This window comes from Euleptes europaea, chromosome 13 (assembly GCF_029931775.1).
Source record: "Euleptes europaea isolate rEulEur1 chromosome 13, rEulEur1.hap1, whole genome shotgun sequence".
Lineage (NCBI taxonomy): Eukaryota > Metazoa > Chordata > Lepidosauria > Squamata > Sphaerodactylidae > Euleptes > Euleptes europaea.
Window position 1 is genome coordinate 64069613 of NC_079324.1, and position 22633 is coordinate 64092245.

The following is a 22633-nucleotide window of genomic DNA, read 5'->3' on the forward strand; positions in this document are numbered from 1 at the left end:
ATTGAGGCGGGGGAGGGCCCCGAGGGGCCGGGGGTGGCTCGCCTGGACGGCCCCCCTGGCCCAGGGGGGCCTGCGACCCCCAGAGGGGGCGGGGAGGGGGCCGGCATGAGCTCCCCGGGCAGCAGCAGCCCCAGCGGGGGGTTCCCTTTGCACGCCTTGGTCTGGCACAACGACTACCGGCAGCTGGCAAAGGTGCTGGAGGAGCAGGTAAGGGGGAGGGGCTGCCTCGGCGGACTGGGCAGCCTGGCACGTTTGCATCCTGCCCTGGCTTGCTTTACCTCTACAACAGCCTTGGGAGGTAGGCTAAACCCAGACAGCACGGCCCACACAGGGAGGGTTGCCAGCCTCCAGGCACTAGCTGCAGACCGCCTGCTGTTACAACTGACTCCCCGGCGACGGAGATCAGTTCCCCTGGAGAAAAGGGCCACTTTGGCAATTGGACTCTATGGCACTGAAGTCCCTCCCAACCCCAGCCCTCCTTAGGCTCCGCCCCCAAAGCCTCCCGCAGGTGGCAGAGAAGGACCTGGCAACCGTACCCTCAGGATATTGTCGAAGGCTTTCACGGTCAGAGTTCATTGGTTCTTGTAGGTTATCCGGGCTGTGTAACCGTGGTCTTGGAATTCCAAGACCACGGTTACACAGCCCGGATAACCTACAAGGACCTACCCTCAGGGTTACCAGAGAGCAGCAGTTTGAACCCAGGTCTCTCCCGGGGTCCAGATGAACGCTGGCTCTGCCATGCTGCGCCAAAGGAGCAGAAGAGGGACCGGTGGCTCCCGTTTGCTCCTTGGTTCGCTTCTCTGAGTGGTGCCTGGGACCCCTGGGATCGAGGCCTGGAGAGCCATGCCGAGGGTGCGGTGGGATACCCTGTGGGGCTGGCCAGTGTGGAAAGGAGCTACGTCTGGGTTTGCAATCTCTTCACTTTGAGAGAGGACGACTGTGTGCCGTCTGTACCTTTTCCAGACTCAGTTATGCATTGAGGGGCAAATTTAAGATCAGCGTTAAAAAAGGAAAGAGGGAGAGACAAATAGAAAACACAGAGCGACTTCATACCCCAGGTGTATTATCGAGTGCCCCTAAATAGGGGGCAAATGGATCAGTGTCTCTCGGTAAAGTTCAAAGTAAGGGTGGAGAATCCAAGAAAAAATGTTTGAGGTCATCTGAGTTTTTGCCCCCTTGGACCTGCAAACATACCTGTTAACGGAAAAGGACCAAGAAGGACCCTGAAGCTGGGGGAAAGGGAAAAGATTCCCAGGGGTTCGCTTCATGAGCTACAAGCATCGTATATTAACACAAAATGCTGTGATGCCAGTCCATGGCTCAGTGATCGAGCATCTGCTTGGCATGCAGAAGGTCCCAGGTTCAATCCCCGGCATCTCCAGTTAAAGGGACTAGGCAAGGAGATGATGTGAAAGACCCCTGCCTGAGACCATGGAGAGCTGCTGCCGGCCTGAGTAGGCAATACTCTGATGGACTCTGATTCAGTAAAAGGCAGCTTCATGTGCTCATGTGTTCAAAGCCCCCAGTGGGGTATGGTATGGGTCTGCCCAATGATCAGGAAAGAACAGCTCCTGCCAGCTGCTCAGGAATCCCATTTTGAGAACTCCGGCTCCAAGGCATAGTTTTCCAGACTGTGTTGCCAGGTATCCTGAGGTTCCTTGGAGGCTTGTTATGGTTCCTCGCCCTGCAGATTTCTCTAAAGGACACCTTTCCGAGCACTTCCAAGTGTTGTTGTGCACCATGTGGTCTGTTCACATGGGCAATGGTGCAACCCAATGGAATCGGCCAATGCCTGACATGTCTTGAGTGCATATATTGGAACACACCCCAGTTTCCTCTGGGTGCGCTGAGCTTCCATGACTGGTGTTAAGGATCTAAATTGATGCAGAAGATTTAGGAAGTCTTTGAAAACCCCTGCTCTGATGGATTTGTTGGGTGCGGGAGGTGGACTTTCAGACCTTTGCAAACCTAGACTTCTCCTTGTATTTGGGCAGCTAAGCAAAAAGTGTTGCCTTGTTCATTTGCCCTACTGTTCCCCAAAGGTGTCCAGAGCAGGATACGTGACACAGGATTTGAATCCGGGTCTTCCCATTCCAAGTCCAGTCACTACTGTACCACACCTGCTTTCCCTGTCTCATCCTCTCCTCTGTCACTCCAACTGTCCTCAAAAGCAGCAGCACCTTCTGCCTGGTTTTCCGAGACTGATTCTAACAATGCAGTGGAAAGGCAGCTTAAGAGCAGTGCCGGTGGTGTTGAGCAAACATTTTCAGCTGCTTGAAAGGAGGCAGGTGTGATGGATGTGTTTGCCTGTTGCATCTGAAAGCAGCCAACCAACTGGAGCAGAATGCTGGCACCACAAGAGACCTCTGCCAAAAATCATGCCACTTCAGACTGTTGTCAGGGCAGTTAACCCGTCCCCGACCCCCCGGCACTGCCACAAACAGGCACTTTTTCTTCTGTCTGCTCAGCCCGTTCCCTCTCTATCTCTCCCCCAAGCAAAACCAAATATTTCCAAATTGTGAGAAGTGATTTCTGTTTGGAGAAGTTGGCCGGTGTGTTCACTTCCTTCCCTTGGTGGAGCACGGGGAATGATTTTTGAGCAAAGTTAGGCAAGCTCTGAAGGTTGGCTGGGGCTGTAAGAGACTTCGCTTCACTGCTGGCTGGAATTCCATTCCTGCTGAGAACAAATATGCCAACTCATTCTGCCTGATAGCTTTTAGGAGTCCCTTATGCTCATAGAGATGCCCAAGTTAATTTTAAATAAATGTGTAATATTTGGAACACAACTGTGCTTCATGGTTTTATGTGGCATAAGCCAGAAAGCACAGCTACCTGACCCAAGGAGTTTACACTTCAAAGTGGGAGGCCATCTAGCGCAGTGAGTTAGGTTCTGGCATGCAGCTGTAAGCCCGAATGTTGACAAAGCTATTAAATGGGGCCTTCGTAGCTGCTTCTCATTCAAATGAAAGTTATTGAACATCCCAATTGTAGTGTGTGTATCAAACTGTAGTCTGCAAATCACATTTAAACAATTTTTAGTTGATCAATTTATCATGTAAGATGAAATGTATCTTCATGTTACCAAACCTCAGTTAGGGCCTTCTGGTATCTCAACAAGAACTTGAATACATTTTGGTTGCATTTAAGTTCAACCAATCGACACCTTTTCAGTTGATTGTCTGCATTTAATCGATGAATTCGTTAATGGTTCTGTGGTCCTAACTTTATTACTTCTGCTTCCCCGGGCTCCCTTGGCAAGTGTGGTTCAGCACCTCGCCCACAGCAGCAGGAAATCTGCACATGCCCCGTGTCTTCCTTGGCACTCTATTGATTCTTGCTCTCTTCCTTTAGTGATAGAAGCTCTTCTGTTTCAGATTTCTAAGGCTAGTAGTGAAAGACCTGCGTAAGGTGGGAGCGTGTTACTGTTTGCATGCTTGTGGCTCTTTCCGCCTTGTGTGTTTTGCATTTCGTGGCGGTCTGTCAAGAGATCTCATTGTCCTCTTGTGTGTGTGTGTGTATGTGTGTCACCCATGTGGGGATGCTGTTCCAGAGGCCATCTGTTTCCATAACGTCACCAAACATTTTACAAAGTTTGCTTTGTAAAGGTTGCCACCCACTCTGTGTGCACTTGGGCGTTTGTGTCATAGCTTCTTTTAGTATGTAGGGTGACAGCAATTCCTGGTACAGAAAAACAAAGGCTGGAACTCCGGTTTTGGTTTTAAAAATAGTGATGTGAGGCTAGTTAAGCCCCTGCAGGAAACAGGAGAATCCCATGAAGCCCTCCTTTGGGGAGTGCTGCCTCCTAGAGGTGCTGGAGAGGAGAGGGACCCATCCCACTGAGTCCTCGGCAAGATCATAGCCTGCAGGAGGAGGCCTTTGCCCTGCTTGGGAGAGAATCCTGCAGGAAAGATGCGGCTGGTAGAAAGAAAGCAGGATAGTGGAACGTTTCCTGGAGGAATGGTTAAGGGTCTATTTGATTAATTCCAAGCTCTTCCCCTTTAGGTGCAGAGAACATCTAGGAAACTGTGTGTGGGAGCTGTGGAAGAGCTTACTTACGCTTTCCCCGTAGTGTTCTGATTTGAATAAGAATGTCAGAAAACCAGAATGTGGCTGGCGAATCTTCTTCCTGCATGCTCTTCCAGGGCCTTTGCAGATACCATTGTCAGTCCCTGGCACCTTTCACTTAAGAGGATCTGGGGGTAGCTGGAATGACCCACAGTTGAGATCCAGTCAGAGTCGCCACCGCTGGGCTCGATGGTCCAGTGGCCCTGGCACGATAGGAGCCAGCTTCACATACGCAGGTTTTGATAACATCCACCCAGTTCTATTTAATAGTGAAAAGTGGACGCTGAGTGTTCAGAAAAAGCTTTCCCCAAACTTCCTTGTGTAGGATTTTAAAAAATGAGACCTGTTGGGATTGCTGTCTGGTTTTACGCTTGCCTGTCTGTGTCCTGAGAAGCGACACAATCACAGCCCCGCAGCTTCCTGCACAGAGTCCATGACGCATTCCGCTGGTCTCCATGAAGCATCATTGTGATGAACGTTTGTGCTCGGTCCCGTGCGTCATGGCTGCCTGGGAAGAGGTCTAACTCTCGGCTCTTTAGCAGGATGTGGAGCAGCAGGATCCTCGTGGCCGGACCCCGCTGCATCTTGCCGTTTCTCTGGGATACATCGAGTCTGCCAAAGTCCTGTTGCGGCACAAGGCAGATGTCACCAAAGAGAACTCTTCAGGATGGACGGGTAAGAGGTTGCCACTTCACCTTAAACGAACAGCAAACGTGAGAGTGAGGAAGAACCATTAACGTCAACCTTCCTTCCAAACATATATAATTAAAACAATTTTAAAAGAGTTTAAAAAACAGTTAAAGTACATACAAAACATAAAAACATTGGTTAAGAGGGAGGGCTCATTGAGGGAATGCCAGACGAAACAAGAAAGTCTTAACCCTCTGGCGGAAGACAGCAACTCAATGGGACAGACGAATCTCCCTGAGGAGAGAGTTCCAGAGCTTTTGTGCCTCCACACTGTACTTTTGGCTGAAGAAAATGGGCAGATTTGGGAGCTCCTGAGATTCAAAGACAGAAAGTCCAGGGAACTAAGGAAGGCCTGGAAGCTGTGTGTGAAAAGGGCACCTGGTTATTTGGATTCAGCAAGTAGATCAGGGGTCCCCAACCTTTTTGAGCCTGTGGGCACCTTTAGAGTTCTGACACAGCACAACCACGAAATAGCTGTCACAATATTTATTTATTTACAAAATTTGTACCTTGCCTTCTGCCCTTATAAGGGCCACCGAGGTGACGTACAATTTAAAACATACATGATAAAATCACATTGTAAAATCCTTAAAGTCAGCCCTCCCAATATACATTATTAAAATAATTTTAAAGAGAGTTTAATAACAGAGTTACAGTACATAAAAAACAATTAAAACACATACAAAAGATAAAAGCATTGGTTAGGAAGGAGGGATCACTGAGGGAATGCCAAATGGAATAAAAAAGTCTTCACCCACTGGTGGAAGTCAGCAACAGAAAGGGTCAGGCGTATCCTTGGAGAGAGTGTTCCGGAGCTTTGGGCGCCATGAACGAGAAGGGGCCCTTCCCTGGGTTGCCACCCACCTAATTTTAAAAGCGAGGGGCACCCGAAGCAGGGCCTTCAAAGATTACCGAAATGGTCGGGTGGGTTCATAAGGGATTAGGTGGTCCCTCAGGTGTGTTGGTCCCAAACCGTACAGGGCTTTGAAGGTCAAGACCATTGACCTTTGAATTGTGCCCAGAAACAAATTGGGTACCAGTGTAGATGGGCCAAGACTGGAGTGATACGGTCCCCACAATCCACAAAATGGGTGCTGCAGCTCACCTTAAGTCACGCTATGAGGATCCTGGCACTGGTGGCAGCTGCTGCAAAAGCAAAGTTTTAAAAAATCTGCACAGCCAATCAGAAGCCTTGCTGGGCAAATGCCCCACCTGGCTCTACCAATGTTGTAAAAACACTTGGGGGACTCCAGGTAAGGTGTCAGTGGGCACCACTCTGGGGGCTCCTTAAGCAGAGCTTTGATTTCCAGTCTCTTCCTGCTGATTTGTCTCCGTTTGTCTTTCCTGCAGTCTTGCACGAGGCAGTCAGCACCGGGGATCCCGAGATGGTTCATATGATCCTGCAGCATCGGGATTATCATCAAACGTCCACAACCCTCGGTGGGGTCCCAGAACTGCTCCAAAAAATTAACAAGGTAAAGAGGTTGGGAGGCATGAAAGATGCACCCCGTCCGTGGTTGCTTTAAAGTCACACTCTTACGAAAAACTATTTCATCATTTAGTTCTGTTTCCCCCATAAGAACACCAGAGTGGTCTCTGCTAATAATCCACCAAATTTAGCATTTTGCCTCCAAACAATGGCCTGACATTTTTACCACACAGTAATATACTTTTGAACACTGTAGTTAGACTCCTGAAGGCAGAGTCCTGAGGAGACGGCTCTCTTGGTGGTACTGATAACACTGTCCCCAGCATTTACTTCCTGCTACGCCAGTCATGCTATGAAGCTGCCTCCCGCCACATACATTATATAATTAAAGTTGCACACAGGACAAAGAGTGCAAAACGAAATCAGTTTATAAGGGGCATTTGTGCTCTGTCCAGTGGGACATCCTTTGTTACCTCTTTGTTTTAAAGGGTTTTTTTAGTGCACTTTCTTCCCATGCTTCCTCCAAGGAGCACATGGATTTCTCTTCCTCCTCTTTACTCTTACAACAACCCTGTGAGGTAGATTAGGCAAAGAGATAGCAAGACAGTGACCAGCCCAAGGTCACCCAGTAAGTCTCCTGGCAAGTGGGGATTTGCCCCAGGGTTTCCCTGATCCTAGTCCAGCACTCTAACCATTGGGTGGCGCTGGGCACACATGAAACGGGAAGCCTTGGTCACATTTGCAGTGGGAACTTTAGCTTGGTAATAGAGTGGGCCCCCAGTTAAATTCCTAGACTTCCCTCTGAAGGGGGATGTAAGGGGCAAGGCCTGGAAGGACCACTGCCCGAGCTCCTGGAAAGCTGCAGTCAGAGCTTGCAAAGATGAGGCCAGATGGACTACAAGCCTCATCTGTTAAGGGAAAGGGAATTATGAAACAATCCTTCTGCAGTTCCAGCATGCAGGCTTGTGAAACAGTGAACGTGAACCCTCCAGCCTTCCCAGATCTCCCCAGCCCTGGTCCCCCTGAGGCACACCCTCCTTGCCCTGAAAAGGCAGAGAAAGAGAGGGCACAACAGTTTCCTTGGGACTGTAGGGCAGCTTTCACCTTTGCCTTGTTTCAATAGAGGTTGTTTTTTTACATGAAGGTTGTTTCATTGGCCTTATTCTTTCTGAGAAACCCTTCAAGAGCATCGCTGTGAAGCTGCTAGATTCCGAAAATCTAGGTTCGCCATTCCAAAATGTTGTAAAGTCTGTTAATCCCCAGCGTCTTGAAGTCCCACTCCTTTGGCAGCCATGGCTAGCAGCCCATGATCAGTCAGTCCTTTTTTGAAGACCACTTCTTCAAAAGACCACTTCTTCTTGGGTATCCTGAGGCAGGGAGTTCCATAAGTTTATATTGTTGACTTTCATAAGGCCCGCCTTTTGTTGGACTCAGCTGTGCTCCTCTTTTATTTTTCTGTGCCAGACTCCAGATTTTTACGTGGAAATGAAGTGGGAATTCACCAGTTGGGGTAAGTCGGAATCAAGCTGTCCGCCTTCTTCTTCGAGGCAGTTTATGCCCCTTTGGGTTTAGCTGACTCTTCCCTGGGTTGCTTGCTAGCATGGGGTAATGGTTTCCATTCCAACGAGATCTTCTGCCTGCCCAGACAGCCCCGGTTCTTGTAACCTGCCCCAGACCATGCCTGCCTTCCCTTCACCTCCTCTTTGTCAGTACAATAAAGGGCCTTGTTTTACAAACCTAGAGCCTTTGAAATGGGCTGAAAGAATTTACAGTTGTTTGGCACAATGTGAATTTACTAACTTTGGATTTCCTTGTGGGGTTTACTTCTTGTCACCCAGGCAGGATATGCAGACAGAATGATTGTTATGTTCTTATGATTTTAGGTATTGGAGCACCTTTCTCTTGAGAACAGACTCCAGCCATTTTGATTTTTAAGACAGTTTGGTGCAGAGAGAGGGTGTGATGGGGTTTATAAAACTGCATATGGGGAGCAGAAAGTGGATGGAGTGATTTTTTTCTCTCCCTTTCACATAACACTAGAACTGGCTGACGCCCAGTGAGGTTGATGGACATGAGAAGATTCAGGCAGGACAGATGAAAGGAAGATCAGTACACTGTGAGCACAGTGAGGGGTAATGGTTGGAGTGAGGGGCTGTGGCTCAGTGGTAAAGCCTCTGCTTGGCATGCAGAAAGTCCCCTGGTTCAGTCCCCAGCATCTACAGTTTTTCTTAAAAAAGGATCAGATAGTTAGCGATGTGAAAGTCCTCTGCCTGTGACCCTGGAGAGCCGCTGCCAGTCGGAGTAGACCAGGCTGTCCTGGGTTGGCTGTGGGCCTGCCTCACCATAAGCAGCTTCATGTTTGTTGAACAAGGAGACCCCGACTGAAATGCTCACTGGCCCCAAGATGTGCTGTGTGACCTTGGGCCAGTCCTTCTTTCTCAGTCTAGCCTACCATACAGAGCTGTTGGGAGGATACATTGGAGGAAGGGAGTCTCATTTACGTCCCCTGAGCTCCTTGGCGGAAGAGTGGGTAGAAAATAAATATATACAATACACAATTAACGGATGGAATCTGCTGCCAGAAGATGTAAAGTAGATGGTTTTAAAAAGGGGGTTGGACAAATTCATGATGGAGTGGTGTAAGTGTTTATGGTGGATCCTCCATGCTCTGAGGCAGTATACCTCTGACAGCAGGGTAGGCTGTTGCCTCGGTGCCCAGCTTGGAGACTCCCTATTGGGTCCTCTGGCAGGCCATTTCAAGAAATGGGCTCTTGGACTAGGTGGACCTTCGATGTGATCTGCCAAAACACACACACACTCCTCCTCCCGGTTTTCTTTTAAAAGGGGCCTCACATCCGGCTTTTGTTCTCTCTCTGCCTCCCGACAGTTCCCCTGGTTTCCCGCGTCTGCCCCAGCGACGTCTGCCGCATCTGGAAGAGTGGAGCAAACCTGCGAGTCGATATCACCTTGCTTGGATTTGAAAACATGAGCTGGGAACGAGGAAGGCGCAGTCTGATCTTCAGGGGGGAAGGTGGGTGGAGCCTGGGAAGAGGCGGAGGGAAGGGGAGTCGCGAGGGACTCGTGGGGGGTTGTTCTGGCTGTGGGAGTCTGGAATTCAGGGGCCCGTTGTCAGACTTCATTGGTCCAGAAGGCAGCCTTGCTGCAGGAGAGCCACGCAGCCATCATTAGATTAACCTGAGAGGCAGTGTTGCGTAGTGGTTAGAGTGTCAGACTAGGATCTGGGAGTCCCTGGTTCAAATCCCCACTCTGCCATGGAAGCTTGCTATGTGACGTTGGGCCAGTCAGACACTCTCAGCTCTGACCCTACCTCACAGGGTTGTTGTTAGGGTGAGAGGAGGAGGATGAAAGCCGCTTAGGGTCCCCACAGGGGAGAAAGACGGGGTATAAATGAACAAAATAGTTAAATAAATGGAACATGCAGTTTTCGGGCTTATGGTTGATTTGGGCCAGGGGTTCATAGGGGGGTCTCCAAGGGCTGCCCTTCCAGTTACTGGCAACAAGACTTTTGTGGCCTTTGCCTCCCCACAACAGATACTGGAAACTGGGCAGAGCTGATTGAGGTGAACCATGACCAGAAGGTGGTCGCAACGGAGCGCTTTGAAATCACCCAGCAGATCCAGCGCCTGACCTTGGACTCCATGACCCCCAAGAGCAAGGAGGTGGAGAGGCGGCTGACATCCCCCATCATCAACACCTCGCTGGACACTAGGAACATTGCCTTCGAAAGGTAAGGGGAGGCTGGCAGCTGAGCAGGAGTGCCACGCAAGTCCTGGCGGGGGAGGGGGTCATGGAAGAGGCAGCCCCCCGTCACACGGGACCACATCACGTAAAAACAAAGTGAAATTGCTATTCCTTATTCTTTATGCAAATATATACAGGGCTGTCCTGTAAGTGTCCTCCTTCACGTTCTGAGGCAGCAAAGCTCTGAACCCCAGTGCCAGGAGACAAAATAAGGGAAGGCCTCGGCCTCTATGCCCTGTTGTTGGCCCTCTAGAGGAAATGGTCAGCCACTGTGTGAGACGGGATGCTGGACGAGATGGACCCTCATTGGTCTGATCCCGCAGGGCTGTTCTGACATTCTTATGAAGGCCTTGGCCTCTATGCCCTGTCATTGGACCACTGGAGGTCCATCCGGTACAGGATCCAGTCTCACACAGTGGCCGACCAGTTCCTCTGGTCGGCCACTGTGTGAGACTGGATCCTGTACCGGATGGACCTCCAGTGGTCTGATCCAGCAGGGCTCTTCTGTTGTTCTCATCTTTCCCTTGGGACCAGTTCTGGCCAGGAATGCTGGACTGAGAGGTTGGGAGCTGGTGTTGCATGGTAGCCAGTAGACAGAGCTCCTCCTGGAAGGTTCCTGGTTCCAATCTGATCTTGGTCATAAACTTAGGAGGCAGCCTTGGGCAACACCCCCCCCCCCCCCGAGTCAGTCCTCCCATCTGCAATTTGAAAATAGCCAGATTCAAGTCCAGGAGCATCTTAGAAACCAACAAGATTTTCGGACTGTGGGCTTTCAAGCTGCCTTTGTCAGATACCTGATGAAGGGAGCTTTTACTCTTGAACGCTCATACCCCAGAAATCTTGGTCTCTTAGATTCTACCGGACTCAAATCGAGCTGTTCCGCTGCAGACCAACATGGCTGCCCTCTGAAAATGTGGGAATAGTTCCAGCAGCAATTGTGAGGGTCGTCACAAGATACTTCATGCAAAGGCTCTGAACATGGCAAGGGCCACATAAATGCCGTTGTCGTTCTTGCGGTGGGCCCTGGACCTCTGTCTGGTAGCTAGAAGACACACAAGTCCTTCCAGTTGTGTTACTGGGATCTGCAGAACTTTCTTTGGTGAGGCTACCAGGTAGATGTTGCTTGACTGCTGTGAAAAAGGTAACCGGCTTCAGGAAAACTGCTGTTTAAAGTGCAGATGTTTTCATAGTCTGCTTTCCCCTGTAGAAATACGTCTGGCTTCTGGGTCTGGAGAACAGAGAAGTCTGAAGTGGTTAACACTTACGAAGCAAAGGTAGGAAGCAGTTCTGTGCCCCTGAGATCGAGTCCCTCTCTCCTGAGAGCTGCACTGCATTGCATCTCCATTCTGGCACAGAAAACTTCCTCCAGGCTCCTGGCTGTTTCTCAGCAGCCCTAAGGAAGAGGAAATGGCTCACCCATGCAAGGCAGTGGAGAATTCTGGCTTGCTGGTGCTTGACAGGGCACATGCTCGAGGCCTGTAAAACCATGACTGGTCTGTGGGCTAGTGAACGGGGTGTGGCCCCCATTCAGAATACAAAAACAGCCAGCAGAGAATGAGATGTATTCTGTGGATTTTATAGTAAGCAAAAGGAAGTGGCGATGGGGCTGTGTGGCTCAGTGGCAGAGCATCCGCTTGGCATGCAGAAGGTCCCTGGTCCAATCCTTTGCATCTCCAGTTGAAAGGACCAGGTAGTAGGGGAGGTGAAAGACCTTTGCCTAAGAACCAGGAGAGCTGCTGCCAGTCTGAGTACACAAGACTGACTTTGATGGACCCAGGGTCTGATTTAGTATAAGGCAGCTTCATGCATGTTAATGTGCACTCAATAAGCCTCTGGAACTCTCTGCAACAAAATGTTTTGATGGCAGCTAGTGTCAGTGGTCCTTGAAAGGCATTGTGGTAGCCACACGGAGGTAGGCCTGTTGAGTGCTGCTAGTCATGACTGTGTTGAGAGGCAAGGACAAACAGATAGCGGCTTTTCCCCATGGAGCTCTGCCCAGAGCGTCCTGCCGCCCACTGTAAGCTGAGCTAGAGAGGCCTTTGGGCTGGCCCTGCGTGGTGAGGGTCTTCTCTGGGACTGCAGAATCTGCAGACCCTCAGAGGACAAGCCGGCTTGTCAGCTGAAGGATTCCTATCTGTGCTGCTTGGAGGCAGGCAATGAATTGATTTCACTTGCCAGCTGATGGCACATGGCATCTTTCAGAGGTGCCCCGCGAGCCTCAGCCCATTGACAGCGGGCAGAGGCGAGGGTCTGCCAGTGGCCTTTGGGGGCCTCTGTTTGGCAAAAGCCTTTGAAGGTAGCTTCTTCTTCTCATTTCCCCCCAGGTCTACACAGCAAACAATGTGAACGTGGTGACCAAGATCCGAACAGAACACTTGACTGAAGAGGAGAAGAGGAGATACAAAGGTAATTTCCTCCTGCCATTGAAAATGTCGAGGTCTGGGATCTGGGGCTGGACTTCCTGTCATATTCCAACCCAACGACAAAACACATCCACTTCCTGCTTGGTGTTTTCTGGGCATTGAGACCCGATTCTCCGGCTGAATTGCATGCCCTGGTTCATGCAGCATGGGGTGCGGTTGTGGGGAGGAGCTGGCTTTTTTGGGGACCCTGCTGCGTACCAGTTTGCCAGCTGCCATTCAGCACTTCTTTCGAATGAGCCTTGAAGTGAAGCATTATGGATAATGGCCCAGCACAAACACTAGAAGCGACAGTATTGACAGGTTTACCAACCTGTTCTTGAAGGACGGACACAGTAGCCGCCAGGCAACTGCTTTTCCTCTCCCCCCAGCAGTTGTGTCGTGAAGCAGCCCCCGTGGGACAACACCCCTTTCCCCTGGCAGTAGGATCGTTCACAGATTTATTGCAGAAAGTGGTGTGTGGGGGGGGGGAGTGGTGGATCCTGCCCCTGGCCGGTGGAGTGAAGCAGCCCCCTTGCAGTCTGTGCCCTTCCTCCAAATGAGCAGTTGCAGAAAATCCGCATGGTGAGATGGGGGGGGACCTCCAAATGCCCCAGGTGGTGTTGCAGGAATGAGACGGATGTGAGAGTGGGGGCGGGGGAGGGGTGGCTGAGTGTGCCTTTCAGCTGACAGAGCCAGCGCTGCTAACGGGCTCTTTTCCTCAAGCCGACAGAAATCCCCTCGAGTCCTTTTTGGGCACCATTGAGCACGAGTATGGCGCACAGCAGGTGAGTGAAAACCGTCTGGACCCAGACCTGTTGAGCATCGGAGATGAGGCTTACTGATGACTTTGGGGACTTCAGAATAGCAGGGAACTGGGGCGGGCGATTGTGTAGGTATCAAGGAGGAACAGTCAGCGATAGTGTTCCCCCCAGAGAGGCGGTAGCATGTTGGAGAACTGTGATGCTGGCAATCTGGATGCACCACTGTGGGTGGCTTCCAAAGGGGCCCAGATATGTTCATGGCGGAGAGGTCTCCTAGCCATGGTGACAGAAGGCAACCTCCATCTTCAGGGGCAGTCAACCTCCTGGCAGTCCCAGCGCTAGGAGGCAACGTCAGCAAAAGGCCGCGGCTTCGGTGCCCTGTTGACCCTCCAGAGGAGCTGGTTGGCCATTGGTTTACTCAAAGATGTTCTCTTCTGCTACAAAGGTTTATGGCATTTTCTATCTGTAATAAATACAGACCAAAATTTGGAGAAAAAAACCATTGTCCAGCCACAGGAGACAGTGGGAACTGCAGGGTATAAATATATTGATTCAGAAATTATAAATCAATGCTGACATGGTTTACTCACCATCCTTTGCTCCTCCCTTCCACAGGACCTCACAACAGAATATGCCACAACAAACAACCCGACGGCCATCTCTCCAGAGGAATACTTCAACCCAGACTTTGACCTGAAGGACAGGGACATCGGAAGGCCCAAAGAAGTGACCATTCGAACTCAGAAGTAAAGCCGCTGCCCTGCCAGGCCCTGCCTTTGGATGATTTGTTCTTGCCATGCCGTGCATCTGGGTGGCTCCTCTCTTTGCAGCCCTGCCTGCAGATCCCCACTTGGTTTCCCTCTGGAGCCAGCAACGCTTCTACCGGAAGCGAGAGTCTCTCAGTGCTGGGAGAAACGAAGCTGTTTCCTGCCCGGTGGAGCTCAACCTCCGATCCACGATGCGGGCTGGGGGGAGAAGGGCTTCCAGGTCTCGAATGAGGCTTTTAAAACATACCCTGAGCCCTACACTTCTCACCTCATACATTTCCCAGTGACTCCAGCCCCTGCCATCTTTGTGTGTGGATGATTAACCCCACATAGACCCCCGTGGCGCAGAGTGGTAAGCTGCAGTACTGCAGTCAAAAGCTCTGCTCACGACCTGAGTGCGATCCCGACAGAAGTCTGTTTCAGGTAGCCGGCTCAAGGTTGGCTGAGCCTTCCATCCTTCCGAGGTTGGTAAAATGAGTACCCCGCTTGCTGGGGGTAAAGGGAAGATGACTGGGGAAGGCAAACCACCCCATAAACATAGTCTGCCTAGTAAACGTCGGGATGTGACATCACCCCATGGGTCAGGAATGACCCAGTGCTTGCACAGGGGACTTACCTTTACCTAATTAACCCCACAGGGCAGAGTAAGCAAGAGGTCTTCCCTGTGTGATCCATCCTTACTCTCCCAAATGGCAGAGAAGTTGGTAAACCCGAGTCAGTGCTGCCGGCAGGGGTTCATCTGATTGAAGACTTCTTTGTGCAACCCCCCCACCCCATCCCTGCACATAGAAAACTAGCAAGGAGGAGGCTAGGATAGAACTTGCTTTCTGACCTCTCATTTTCTGTGTTGCAGGAATGTTTGTAATTTGCCCCTTCCCCTCGCTGCATAGTCTGAAGCGGCAGAGTTCAGGCACCACCTTACTGCATCCTGCTCTGTGTTTAAGTCCAATAGCGCATCAGAGGCCAACAAGATTTTTGGGGTATGAGGTTTCAAGGGTCAAAGCTCCGTCAGATAAAAGATATCTGACGAAGGGAGGATTGACTCTTGAAATCTTATGCCCCGAAACTCTTGTTGGCCTCTGAGGCACCACTGGGCTTCAGTCCAGCTTTTCTACTGCTAACGAACACAGTGAGCCCCTGAAGCTGTGCTGGTTTTGGGTGCCAGGCCTGGAGATGCTTAACTGGGGCAGTCCTGTCCAATCCTGGGGGGCTTGCGAGGGGGCGACATGAGCCGATGCAGCGTCCCGCCGCCTGTGGTGCCTGACTTTCCCTCCACCCACGGCAGATGAGCCCTTCCTGAGCCCGCCCCCCCTCCCCCCCGTGCCTCTTTCAGGTTTAAAGCAACCTTGTGGATGTCGGAAGCGTTTCCGCTCTCTCTGGTGGAACACGTCACTCCCATCATCGACCTGATGGCCAGGACCAGCGCCCACTTTGCTCGGCTCAAGGACTTCATCACCTTAGAATTTCCTCCTGGATTCCCAGTCAAAATAGGTACTGACCCTTTTCTTTTGCTTTGTGGGTTTCCTTTCCCCCCAGACTCTCGTCACACGCTCCTAAATTGTGCTTGGTTTGGGCTCTCTTTTAGATTAAGTTGGAGGAAGCTGAATAAGGTGAGGGCCTGGACTTAGTTAACCAAGGAAAGACTGTTGCCTGCTTGGAACCCTGGAGAGCCACTGCCCATCAGGTGAGCCTCAGAGCCCAGCCTTGCTTGACATTTCACCTCCTCCGCCCCCCAGAAATCCCCTTGTTCCACGTACTGAACGCTCGGATTACCTTTGGGAATGTGAACAGCTGCAGCACCACAGAAGAGGCACCGCCCGAGACCTTGGAAGGGGCCCAGCAGCAGCCAGGTAAGAAAGCCGCACTGGGTGTGTGTGTGTGTTGTGGAGCGCACCTGTGGGTTTGCATCCCTTTGGCACTTGAAAATCGTGGCTTTTGATTTTGAAACGGGACCCTTGCAAGAGCCCAGGTTCTCTGCTTGGGGCACCCTCCAGCCTGGCTCCTGTAAGCTCATCTTGGGCAAGGGGAACTGGATGTCTCATAGCAGAGTAGGCAGATTTTCTGTGGTTCTGTATTGTGGGATATAGCTGTGGATAGCCTTTTTTCTCTCACCCCCCCCCCATTTTGATAGTGATGAAGAAATCCTGCCTGGATTAACCAGCCTGCCCTGGTTTCTGCCTTTCCTATGAGATGTGCTCAGGTTTCTCTGCTGGGTTTGTGTGCAGAGTCCCCCTCATTGTTTTTCTTGTAAACAGAGAGAGGAAGGGACTGGGCTGGGGGAGCAGGGGTAGAGGGGAAGCCCCAAGAGGGTTCCAGACGTGCAGCTTCTGCAGGTCGGTGAAGGGTTGAGCATTGGCATCATCACAAGGGGCTTCTGGATGAGGACGGTCGCAGCTCTCCTCTTTGCTGAATGGGTTGGAAAGGGGTGGTGCCTCAGGTGCCAAGAGAGGCCCAAGCTCCAAGAGTCACGTGTGCCAGCCAAAACCTGTCTGTTCACCATCCCTCTCTCCCACAATCTGCTCCAGCCTCTGCCTTTGCGGTGGACCAGTCCGTCTTTGAGATCCCAAAGTCCTACCGCGTTCAGGATGATGGCAGGAACGTGCGGGTGCAAGACGAAGACAACGAGATCATGCAGTTTGCCATTCAGCAGAGCTTGATGGAGTCTAGCCAGAGCAGAGTGAGTCTGTGGCGCAACCGGGAATGCTTCACCTGCGCATGGAGGGAGTGGGGGTGCTGCTTTCCTACCTCTCCTGGTCCCTGCAGAACACCTGTGGCCATTTTGCTGTGTTGGCTGCAAGAAGGAAATGGCACAGGCTTGTGGAAAACACCCTAGTCCAAGTATTTGTTGTCTGAAAAGAGCCCCTTGAAGAGCTTTGCTGAGAGCTGGGGGAGCCTGACCCCTCCCCCCAGCACAGTAGTGGGCCAGCCCCACAGTCTGTGTGGAAGCCTCCGAAACGAGGCTCTGTGGATGCCCCAAAGCTGAAATTACTCCTGCTTCTACAGCGCCTGCATGAGAATTTGCTTCCCCCTCCATCTCTCTAACGTTGGTTTCCTTTTCCACCTGCATTCTGGGAATGCAAAGGCCAGCCTTTTCTCCCCTCCCCAGCTGACCCCCGGTGTGTGCAGATAGGGGCAACCTGCATGTGTCTAACTCTGGGACTGTTCTGTTGTCTTTTCCAGGAGGCCTTGAGGGCCACCTCCAACGGGGCGGTTTCCTACTCGCAGGACCTCAACCTTCAGTATCAAAGGTAGCCTCATTTCTTGCTTAAAATGAAGAGCCCCTCCAGGGAGCAGCCACGGGCAGGGTCTCAAAGCCCTGCAGAGCCTGGGGTACCTGGTGGTGGTGGCTGGCTGCTACCAGAAGCCTCAGTGGCCTTGTGGAGGTAATCTCCCCACACACACACACACCCCTGCCCTTCAGTCCCTAGCACCTCTAGAGGCTCTTGGGAGGGGTGATTGGGGAGGCCCTTCGCCCACATCCTAGGGGGTGTTGCTGTCAGTCAGAGCAGCAGGCGGCTCCGGGCTCCATGGCTGCCATGGGATGCACGTTCTGAGCAATTCCAGAGGTTCTCTTACTGCAATTCCAACCGGCCAGAAGTTTGCACCTCTTAACGTCACGCTTAGTTGCGCGGCAGCCATCGTTTGTGTCTGCGTAGCTCGGCTGCTGTGGTGTGCACCACACGGGCCTGTTTGTGTTCTCACACTGGTGGTGGTGGGTAATCCGAGGGTCCTTTGGTCTGTTTCAGTGTTTTCATCTGAGGGAAACAGGGGCTGTGTTGGGAGCCAGAGGGCGAGGGCCCCAAGGGAGAGGCTGTGCATAGGGATCTCCCTCTTCCGTTTCCACGCAATACCAATATGATCCACCCTAATCCCTTACAGGGCGCAGATTGGATGAGGTGCACATGGGGGATGCACGGCTTTTAGTATGGGCAGGCCGCTTATGAAGACAGCAAGCTGTTTTAGGCTGCGTCAGTCGCTTTAGCTCAGCCCATCTTCTCTGACGGGCAGCTGCTCAGAGAGATCCTCTTTCTCCACCCCCGCTGGCCGAGGTCCTTGCATTAGAGATTGTGCGAGTTGAACTTGGCCCCTTCTACCTGCAAATCTGGCTCCCCTGGCCCCGGAGCCTCCAAGAAGGTCTGCTCGGACATGCCGGGCTCTTCTCCCCCACCCCTCCGAGTGGCCTGGCAGGGCTGTCTGTCCTTTGGCAGCTGCTTGAAAGCGTCCCTCTGTCTTGTCCAGGGCCTTGCAGGAGAGCTTCCTGGCGAACACCAGCCCCGCTGCCCCTGCCGCCCCGCTAAGGGATTCCTCCAGTTTTGACCGGGACTTGCAGCTGGCCATGGAGCTTTCTGTCCGCGAGCAGCAGGAGCTGAAGCGGCGGCAGGAGGAGGAGGAAGCCGAGTTGCAGCGAGCTCTCCAGCGCTCCCTCCTGGAGAATTAGGCAGCGGGGACAGCCACAGCACGTGCCAGAAAGAGACGGTGAAGTAGTTCCTGTTGAAAGCCTTGAGGACTGCGCTGGCTCAGCAGCCCAGAGTGGGAGCACTGGAATTGCCGCCCGCAGTTCAAGGGAGCTGCCAGAACACCGTCCCTTGGAGCACCGTACACCGCCACCTGTTCCTTCTGTGTGCTGCAAAGCTCAGGCGAAAAGGCATCCTTGGGACTGCCTTCACTGCCACGACCCAGATGCCTTCCTGAAAGGACAGGTGGGATCTCCGCAGGGCGTGGCACCACTGGAGAGCTTGACTCATGGGCTGGCCATGGGGGAGATGCAGCTCTCCAGGTTTGGTTAGGCTTTCAGGGATCCCATGGAGCAGGGCGCTTCTTTGTTGGGGACCGGGGAGCTCCCTCTTCTTGAACCCGCCTCTTCCTCCCAGTTGCCAGCCTCTCCATAGCCATTCCAAACCAGCCCATTCTTGCACTCCAAGGCAAGAATCTCTGGCTCTAACTGGTGCTTTGTACAGCTTCCTTTTGGGTTGTTTTTAAAGTCACTTTCCAGAAACTTCCTCCCTGGTGAATTGCAAACTGAGCAAGGTGTTGCCTTACTGGAACCCACGCCCCCTCCGAGCACCTCACTTCCTTTTGAGATGGGTCGATAAACAACTGCCTGCCTGGAGGACTAGCCTCTTCAGGAGTTCGTGCGGCCTTGCTTTCTGCGAGCTGTAGATCCTGCTGCCCTGATGGGCCGCACAGGGGCTGCGTGTGTGTGTGCGCATGCCCATCCCTCTCCTCCCCTACCATACAGTCTCTTAGCCTCTCCTCCCCTTCCGAAATCACAGCTTTCGGGGTGGGGGCAAAGACCAGGAGGCCTCCTTCCTCATCACTCCCCAGCACTTTCAGACAGTGGGCAGGGGGATGATAGCCATTGGGGGCAGAACCTGGCCAAATCCCTTTGGTGTTGATCCTGTGCTTGAAGCCAAAGGGTTTTTCTTTTCTTCTTGTTCAGGCTCCTGTGCACTGCTGCCCTAGAGCCCTTCCTGTATATGCTGTGCGCTGCCAGCACCAAAGGCAGCCTGGCCTTTATGAGCAGAGGCTGCCCCTCTAGCACTTGGGTCCCACCTCAGGGTGTGAACCCTCCCCTGCCCCACTTCCAGCCCTTTTGCAATAAACCTGCTGGGGAGGTTGCCAGGCAGCAGCGTCTTCCGCAAGGCACAGGGCACTTGGGACTGGCCTTGTTGAACACTCTTCTGTTGTGCCAAGCACCGGGGGCTGGCCGGATGCTGCCTCACAGGGGCCTCTTCTCCCTCCTGCCGGGGCAGATGCCGGCGGCATCCAGAAACCCCAGCAAGTGGGCCAAGTTCTTGGGATGCATTTGTCACTGGCCTGGAAGCTTCGTTTCTCTTGAAAATAAAGAGCACGTCTCCTTTGCAAAAAGCACTTTGTTTGTTTGGTACTGTGGATCCTCCTCCCTGTGTGAAATTGGGGGAGTCAGGAGGAGGCCCCCTACTAAAGAACACTTCAGAACAATGGATCCCCCCCCCACTCAGCTGAATAGGGACATAGGATTCTGATCTCACTCCAGGTGCTAGTTTTCTGCCCCTAAGCATTTCTGCCTTGTGCCTCTGCATCCTGACTCCTTTCTTTGAAACCCCCTTCCACCTTCAGACTGGGATACAAGGACTCAGGGATATCCATTCCTAACCCAGCAGTGGGATACTTTTTTATTAGGACCAACTGAAAAGTAGAGAGCGAGCTTTGAAATGTTTTTTCTCAGAGCTCTTCTGCAGTCCAGGTGTTGGGAACAAAAACCAAATAGTGGTGAGAGGGAGAGAGAAAAAGATCTCTAGGGCATGATAGGAAATGTCTGCAGGCTGAGATAGTCTTAAGCTGGAGACCAGGAGGTGCCCCAGACAGGTTCAGGTCAGCTTTCCAGTGGCCCCAGAGGCTGACGGCACCTGCATGCTGCAGTTGGTGCTGGAGACCGATCCGAACCCCTGCTGGCTTTTATCTTTTCAAAGGCTTCTCTGATTTAGTACTGTTTCCTGCAACTTGACATCTGTTTTTCGTCTAGCATGGTCTAATCCAAATAAATAATCACACCACCCCTGTAGTGATGCAACTGGCCGAGCTATCTGCTCCTCACCCGCCAACGACCTTGCCTGTCCCTCCAGGCAGTCTGCAGCCAAGTTGTTATAGCCCCAGGGAGCAGTTCCTTCCTTTTGCAGGGTGCGATGTCCTGACCTGGACAGCCCCAGGCTGGCCTGGTCTCATCAGATCTCAGAAGCTAAGCGGGGTCTGACCTGGTTAGTATTTGGGTGGGAAACCTCCAAGGAACTCCAGGATTGTGATGCGGAGGCAGGCAGTGACAAACCACCTCCGGACATCTCTTGCCTTGAAAATCCCCCGGGGTTGCCATAGGTCAGCTGTGACTTGAGGCACACAAAAATGATAGCGTAGTGTGGCAGGGAGTCCCTCTTTCCAAATGACTACTTTCCAAATGACCTCATGCAGATCCAAGAGATGGATGGGGGGCGGGCTGAGCCAGCCTCAGCATAAAAGAGGAGGGGAAAACATTCCCCACCCCTCAGACAGGGATTTTGGTGGCTCATGTTTATGTTATTGGCTTCAAAGGTGACCTTGGGGGGAATCCCCTGGGTTCCCATGATAAGGAGAATAAATCACCACAATTTTGATAATTGCAAAGGGAAGAATCACTTCGGCAACACCCCAGACTGTCATCGTGGTCCCTTGCGCAGGCAGACAGCTGGAGAAAACATGTTTGCGAAAAGTTATCGCTGAGTCCCTGAACTCTGAAGGGACGGTGCAGATTGGAAAAGTTGGCCTGACCTTTGGTGTAGAATCACCTTCCTGAGAAGGCCAGGAACCAGAGAGGATATACAGGAACGATATGGACCGGTTGCTTAGTTGGTATTCTTTATGCCAATAAAGGTTTGTTTGTTGTGTGTGTGTGTTAAGTGCCGTCAAGTCGCTTCCGACTCATGGTGACCCTATGAATGAAAGTCCTCCAAAATGTCCTATCTTTGACAGCCTTGCTCAGATCTTGCAAACTGAAGGCTGTGGCTTCCTTTATTGAGTCAATCCATCTCTTGTTGGGTCTTCCTCTTTTCCTGCTGCCCTCAACTTTTCCTAGCATGACTGTCTTTTCCAGTGACTCTTGACTCATGACATGACCAAAATACGACAGCCTCAGTTTAGTCATTTTAGCTTCTAGGGTCAGTTTAGGCTTGAATTGATCTAGAACCCACTGATTTGTTTTTTTGGCAGTCCACGGAATCCGTAACACTCTCCTCCAACACCACATTTCAAAGGAATCTATTTTCTTCCTATCAGCTTTCTTCACTGTCCAGCTTTCACACCCACACATAGTAATAGGGCAGTGGTCGGCAAACTCATTAGTCAAGAGAGCCAAATATCAACAGTACAACCGTTGAGATTTCTTTTGAGAGCCAAATTTCTTAAACTTAAACTATATAGGTAGGTAGTCAAAAAGGGCAAGAGTCCAGTAGCACCTTAAAGACTAACAAAAATATTTTCTGGTAGGGTAGGTACACTGTTTATTAACTTAATAAACTTTAATTAAAGTTTTAAGTCTTAATTAAACTAGGTACACTGAATAAAACTTGATATCATACTTAATAATCTTATTTATTGAAAAAAATTAAATTGTACGTAAGGTATCCATAAAATTAATCATGACAATGACTGACAAACAATGTGAACAATGGCCTTGCATCTCCTTGGAAAGTTTGGGTAAATCAGGTTTTTATGTTGTTTTTAATTTTAGGCATGATTCCAGGTTCTCATCAATAAGACGACTTCTCAATTTACTCTTGATATGAATATGTAGAACCGAAAAGGGAAAGAACTGCAAACACTAGTAGAGGAAGGGAGGGGGGAGGAATGGAGGAAGGAAAGAAGGAACTGGGAAAGGAAAGAAGGAAGAAAGAAAGGGGGGAGGGATGGAGAAAGAAAGAGGAAGGAACTGGGAAAGGAAAGAGAAGGAAGGAACTGGGGAAGAAAGGGTGAAAGGGAGGAAGGATGGAAGGAAGGAAGAGTGGGGGAGGGACAGAAAGGAAGGAAGGAACTGGGGAAGGAAAGAGAAGGAAGGAACTGGGGAAGAAAGGGTGAAAGGGAGGAAGGATGGAAGGAAGGGTGGGGGAGGGACAGAAAGGAAGGAAGGAACTGGGGAAGGAAAGAGAAGGAAGGACCTGGGGAAGAAAGGCAGCCTGGAGCTGGATTTTTGGGAGCCGCCTGAGGGGGACGAGGAGGAGGAAGGCGGCGAGGAGGGGAGTTTACCCCTTC

The 22633-nt window shown here is 51.5% G+C and overlaps 1 protein-coding gene across 2 annotated transcripts; it reads left to right on the forward strand.

Moving 5' to 3' along the window:
* The first annotated feature begins 123 nt into the window (after positions 1–123).
* Positions 124–18339, forward strand: ANKRD13A (ankyrin repeat domain 13A). Of its 2 annotated transcripts, none has more exons than XM_056859297.1 (15): positions 124–207; positions 4605–4740; positions 6106–6230; positions 7649–7694; positions 9072–9215; positions 9737–9932; positions 11154–11220; positions 12271–12352; positions 13072–13133; positions 13725–13855; positions 15210–15367; positions 15613–15726; positions 16402–16553; positions 17057–17124; positions 18116–18339. In XM_056859297.1, the coding sequence occupies exons 3-15, from the start codon at positions 6141–6143 to the stop codon at positions 18312–18314; spliced, it is 1509 nt and encodes a 502-aa protein (XP_056715275.1). In that variant the 5' UTR covers positions 124–207; positions 4605–4740; positions 6106–6140; the 3' UTR covers positions 18315–18339. The 2 variants fall into 2 exon arrangements, with proteins under 2 accessions (XP_056715275.1, XP_056715276.1); XM_056859298.1 differs by having other exon boundaries at positions 4608–4740.
* Positions 18340–22633: the final 4294 nt, after the last annotated feature.

Excerpts from the sequence above, each read along its gene's own strand:
- ANKRD13A (XM_056859297.1), top strand. The coding sequence starts at position 6,141 with ATGGTTCATATGATCCTGCAGCATCGGGATTATCATCAAACGTCCACA. Across the intron at positions 7,695-9,071 it reads GTGGGAATTCACCAGTTGGG|TTCCCCTGGTTTCCCGCGTC; the intron begins GTAAGTCGGAAT and ends GCCTCCCGACAG. Across the intron at positions 15,368-15,612 it reads TGGATTCCCAGTCAAAATAG|AAATCCCCTTGTTCCACGTA; the intron begins GTACTGACCCTT and ends TCCGCCCCCCAG.